The following is a 6000-nucleotide window of genomic DNA, read 5'->3' as shown; positions in this document are numbered from 1 at the left end:
GAACTACACAGAAAACGCACAAACGTACGCCGAGTACTCATGGCAATTGACGGCAATCATTCTAAGAAGGCCACGTCTGGAGCACGCTTTGTGCCTGCAAAGCTTCACCTGGTCGGTGCGCAGGGCGCCGGCCGCTCCTCATACCGACTTTTCGGCCGCGGACCTCCGGGCTGGCGCAAACCCTGAGCTCGGCTCGGGGGCTCCCGGACCAGCGCCGACTGCGCTGTCGCCCCAGTACCGCGCGTCCCTGGACGGCTTCCCGCCTCCGCCCCTCCCGCTGCCGCCCACGCCCCCGCCACGGGGGGCAGGAGGCGGCGGCGGCCGGCCCTCCCCGTGCCCTTTTAAAAGCCTCCCAGGCGAGGCCCGGCAGGGGGATCCCGGCGGAGGAGGGAGCAGCACGCTGAGCTTCCGCAGCGGTGCGCGGAGTCGAGCGCCCAGGGCTGCGCCTCCCGCTGGTGGGGCCCGGCACTCCGGGCTCCCCGACGCTCTCGCTGCAGCCACCGGCCTCCCCGCCCCGGCCATGCGCCCCGGCTAGCGCGCCTGGGGCGCAGCGCCCACCCGGCGGCTCCCGCCGCCCGCCCCCGCCGCCGGCATGCTGCGCCCGCTGCTGCTCGCCGCGCTCTGCCTGGCCGGCCGGCTGGGGGCCGCCCGCGGCTGCCAGCTGCCCTCCGAGTGGAGACCCCTGAGCGAGGGCTGCCGAGCCGAGCTGGCCGAGATCATCGTGTACGCCAAGGTGCTGGCGCTGCACGAGGAGGTGCACGGCCTGTACAACTACCTGCCCTGGCAGTACGAGGCCGGCGACGCGGGGCTCTTCTACTCCGCGGAGGTCGAGATGCTGTGCGACCAGGCCTGGGGCAGCATGCTCGAGGTGCCCGCGGGCTCCAGGCTCAACCTCACCGGCCTGGGCTACTTCTCCTGTCACTCCCACACCGTGGTCCAGGGTTACTCCTATTTCTTCTTCCTCAGGTGAGCCCGCCACTCCCGCCCATACCATCCCTGCGGCTACTTGGCATGGCCAGCAGAGGTACCTCTATCTTCAGCAGGCTCGGGAACTCCTCCAGAATCCTGTCCGGGCGATGCTAAGTGATGGCCTGGTCTCCCCTGGTCTCCTTCCCATTTTCTGCTCTTTCCTGCTCCTCATGTGGAGTCTACAGAGATCTGGGTGCCTCTGGCTAAGACTGTTGGCAAAACAGGGGAGGCTCCGGTGCTTAACCAGGGAAGAGTGTTTCAGGCCAAAGCTCGAGGTGGTTTCCGGCAACAAACAGCCTATTCCCAACAGCGGAGGTTTATGCGGGGATGATGGGGGAAGAAGCGCCTGGTCACAGCGCTCTGAGGAGTATGAAGGGCAAGCGGACAGGAGCCCACTCTGGCTGAGTTCCACGCAAGTTGGTCTGTGGTGCAGATGAGATGCCTGTGAGTAAGAGTTCAGGGGATGGCGTCTCCTGGAGTTTGAAATAAGAAAGTGGAACCCTAATTGAGGTGGAATCCTTATAGAAGAGGAAGGCTGTATTTTAAAGTGGATGCCGTGGGAGTCGTCTGGGATGGACAGTGGTCAAAGCCAAGTCAAACACCTTTGGAATCAGATGGTTGTTGGAATTCTGGCTCCGTTCTTCCTGTCATTTTGAGCAAGTTACTGACCTTGTCAAGAACCTCCAGAGCCTCACCTTCATAATGTGCAAAACAAGGTTAGTTGAGATTAAAGCCTAGTAACTGATGCAAAACCCCTGGTGCAGGTTAGATGAGGAACGTGTCGTTACTCAATTCTGCACACCTGCTTAAATGCCGAGATGGGACTGGTGTGGAATGCAGCCCAGCTGTCCTCTTGTTTCACTCGGATTAGCTCATATCAGCTGCTAGCAGACCTCAGTGCCAGGCTCTTGCAAATAGCAAAAGTTGATAGAGGAAGGGCCTGGGGGCGGGGGCATTAAGGGATTGGGAAGGTACTCACAGGGCTTTGAAGAAAAGACAGGTGAACTAGACCAGGCCCTGTCTGTTGGGAGACTCCTGGAATCTTGTGAAGTTCCATGAAAGTTTGTCGTGTGGTCACGAGGAAATGCATGTAGATAAGGGTTCAGGTTATGGGTTCAACTGAAGTTTACGATACAAAACAGCAGGTGGAACCCTAATGCATTGGTGTTCTCCAGTTGGAGGAGGAGGCTGATACAGAGGACCTGGGAGGAACCTCAAAATGGGAATCTAATGGATAGTGATATTGCTGTGATGGACAATAAGTCCCGTCTTCCCAGTATGTGGCATAGCATTAAGGATATTTGGAGTGGCCATGACCTTGGTCTGGAGACTAACTTTTAGCTCTTGAGATTTCACATCACTGAGAAAGAAGACAGACGGTTCCACAGAGGGGCGTCCGTAAGCTCGCGGTAACACATGTTTTCCATATTAAAGCCTGAATATCTAAGTTTAGAATACATGGCGTGCTTTGTGTTGGCTTGGGTGGTTTAGCCAGATTAAGTTGAATTAAAAAAAAAATACTGGAGAATACAGTTTCTAAACAAAGTTAGAAAGGAGTGAGATCCTTCTTGATATGGAGAAACTTAGACTTTTACATGTCTTTATTTAGAGAAACCAGCTCTAACACTATTCAACAGCAAAATTTTATTTTCCAAAGGTAAAAAGAGCCAGAGTACTTAAGACATTATTTTCTTTTCCGATTTTATAATGAAATACAGTTTTGTCCACTGGCTCTGTGGTGGTCAGCCAGCTCTTTCCTCTTTTTCTCTAACATATTTATAAAACTTTAGGGCAGAGGTAGAGTCAAATGCTAGTCTGACAAGATTTCTATTTCACAGGGCTGTGTTGCCCTGATGTGCAACAACCACATACAAATCATTCCTCTGTTGTTCTGGGCCCCGTGGAGAGGAGAGCAGATTCTGGTCAGTGTCACAGGAGAACGTGGTAGTGGAGACTCCCTGGTGAGCCCCCACATGCCTACTCTGGACTGGAGTGCAGCTTCCATCTCTCCTTTTCCTTCTCTTGACTTCTCTATCTTGCCAACAGGTACTTTATGCAGGGTTCTGTAAAAATGTTAACTTTTATACTGTGCTTACACTGTGCCAAATACTTTACTTACTTTAAAAAAAAATTGCACTCCTTACACCACCATTAAAAAAAATAAGGATGCTGTTGTCATCCTCGTTTTGTAGATTGTACATTTAAGCTTAGAGAATTTAAGGATTCGTTGTGTGTCAAACAGGAGATAAGTAGCAGTGGTAGGACTTGAATCTCGGGTCATTGAAATTGGCTTTCCTTTGCCCAGGGAATAAGGAGCACTCTTCTAGGAGAAGGAAGGCCGCTTGGGAGATACACAAATAGACAGACACAGATTCACACTCACCTATCCCCCAGCTCACACGTTTTGAAAAATTTAAGGATAGACACATGCAGTGTGAGGTAGAGAAACAATTAGAGATAGTGACTCCTCTAATGTGAGCCATGTAGATGTGTAACTGGAAGCTGCATGTAAATCAGTGAAGTTAGAATGTACCCTCACACTGTGCACAAACATATCTCACAATGGTTTAAAGATTTAACCATAAGACATGACACCATAAAACTCCTAGAAGAGAGCATGGGCAAAATGTTCTCTGACATAAATTGGACCTATGTTTTCTTAGGTCAGTCTCCCAAGGTAATAGAAATAAAACCAAATATGAACAGAGGGGACCTGATCAAACTTACAAGCTTCTTCTGCACAGCAAAGAAAACCATAAAAAAAAGACAACCTAAAGAATGGGAGAAAATATTTGCAAATGATGCAACAGACCAGGGCTTAATTTCAAATATACAGACCATACAACTCAACAACAAAAAAACCAATCAAAAGATGGGCAGAAAACCTTTAATAGACATTGCTCCAAAGAAGACATGCAGATGGCCAGTAGACACATGAAAATATACTCAGCATCACTAATTATTAGAGAAATGCAAATCAAAGCTATAGTCAGGTACCATCTCCTATCGGGCAGAATGGCTATCATAAAGAACAGAACAAATAGCCAGTGTTGAAGAGTGTGTGGAGAAAAGGGAACCTTCCTACACTGTTGGTGGGAATGTAAGTTGGTGTAGCCACTATGGAAAACAGCATGGGGGATCCTCAGAGAATTAATAGGACCACCATATGATCCAGCAGTCCCCCTCCTGGGCATATCCCCGGAAAAAAACTGTAATTCAGGAATATACATGCACCCCCAGGTTCGTCACAGCACTATTCACAACAGCCAAGATGTGGAAACGGCCTAAATGTCCATGGACAGTTGAATGATTAAAGAAAATGTGGTACGTATATATGAATATTACTCAGCCATAACAAGAAGGGAACAATGCCATTTGCAGCAACATGGATGGAAGTAGAGATATTTATACTAAAGTGGAGTAAGTCACAAAGAGAAGAATAAATACCATATTATATCACTTATATGTGGAATCTAAAATACGGCACGAATGAACCTATTTACAAAACAGAAACAGACCCATGGATACAGAGAATAAACTTGTGGTTGCCAAGGGGAATGGAGGGAGGGAGAGAGATGGACTGGGTGTTTGGGGTTAGTAGATGCAAACTCTTACATTTGGAATAAACAGCTAAGGTCCTGCCTTAGCACAGGGAACCATATCCAATCTCCTGGGATAAACCATAATGGAAAAGATATTTTAAAATGTATGTATGTGTATAACTGAGTCGCTTTACAGCAGAAATTAGCACAACATTGTAATTCAACTCTACTTTAAAAATAAAAAAGATGTTGTATAACTGGCAATCTGTCACAGTCTTCTCTTGATTCAAGATGGTACACCCCATGGGTATCCCATCTACAGTTCTTGCCTCCTTTTTTTCCATTAGGATGGATGAGAACTATAACCTTTTGCCTCATGGAGTCAATTTCCAAGATGCCATCTTTCCAGACACTCAAGAGAACAGAAGGATGTTTTCTAGCCTTTTCCAGTTTTCAAACTGTTCACAAGGGCAGCAGCTGGCGACTTTCTCCAGTGACTGGGAGGTCCAAGAAGATACTAGGGTAAGAATTGGCTGTACCCTGGGCTACAGCAAAATAATAAGGTTGCTATGACTGGTGTGAATGTGGTGACCAAGGGAGTCAAGGGTCCTCCTCCAAAGTCCAGATCAAGAAGTGTTTTTCACCCTCTCCACAGCCCTTCCAGAAGTTAACAAATACTGCTCATAAACTCTGGAGTCCTCAGGCTGTACTGTGTGGCACGAGGTTCCTCACAAAGTGAGGGGACAAGATGGGCTGAAGGTTGGCATGCTGTGCCTCAGTTTCCTCTTCTGTAAATTGGAAACAATAGTAACATCTGTGTCTTAGGGCGGATGTGACATGATTTAACCGTGTGGGGAATGTCAGTAGGTAAAGCCTTTAGTTTAGTGTTTGAGAGCAAGCACTCAATACACTGAGCTGTGATGACTACTTCTGTTGCTGATTTTAAATACTTATGTATGTTTTTACTTGGCTGTGCTGGGTCTTAGTTGTGGCACGTGGGATCTTCAGTCTTCCTTGCAGAAGGATCTCCGGTTGCAGCATGCAGACCCTTAGTGGCAGGATCTAGTTCCCGTGGAACAAAGGATCTGGATCACTCTGGGCATGAAGATAGAAAAGGCATCTTTCAGTCTGAGGCAGATGCCTGAGTTGTGGGGATATTTCGAGGACTATCGCTTTCTCTGAGCAGTGGCATTGTCACAGCTAAGCCAGGGGAGCAGGGAGGCCGTGGCCCATCGCTCCCAGTCTCCCACCAAGGTGTTTATAGGACCACGTGACGGGCCGCTGGAGACAGTTCTGATGTGGGTTAATGAACCAATGTGCATGTATTAGGTCGTTTCCTTCTTCCCCCCCATCTACGGTGTCCTTATGGGGGTGGCGTCTTTCTCTTGTCTGGTGGGTTGGCCTAGGCGAGTGGCCTTGTTCTTCCAAACCTCCTGCCCAGGGCTCCCTGGCACCTGGAGGCTTTCTTTGTGTTCTTTGCGCAGAAACT

At 49.0% G+C, this 6000-nt stretch overlaps 1 protein-coding gene across 1 annotated transcript in view; it reads left to right on the top strand.

The window, feature by feature from the left end:
• Positions 1 to 382: 382 nt before the first annotated feature.
• CCDC3 (coiled-coil domain containing 3) overlaps positions 383 to 6000 on the top strand; it is a 92888-nt gene continuing 87270 nt past the window's right edge. Inside the window, exons 1-2 of the mRNA XM_065919551.1 lie at positions 383 to 966; positions 4859 to 5033. Coding sequence (XP_065775623.1) covers positions 593 to 966; positions 4859 to 5033 — 549 coding nt within the window. The 5' untranslated portion in view covers positions 383 to 592. The remainder of the gene's footprint in view (positions 967 to 4858; positions 5034 to 6000) is intronic.

The sequence above is a fragment of the Muntiacus reevesi genome, chromosome 2 (assembly GCF_963930625.1).
Source record: "Muntiacus reevesi chromosome 2, mMunRee1.1, whole genome shotgun sequence".
Lineage (NCBI taxonomy): Eukaryota > Metazoa > Chordata > Mammalia > Artiodactyla > Cervidae > Muntiacus > Muntiacus reevesi.
This window is presented reverse-complemented; position numbering and strand designations above follow the sequence as displayed.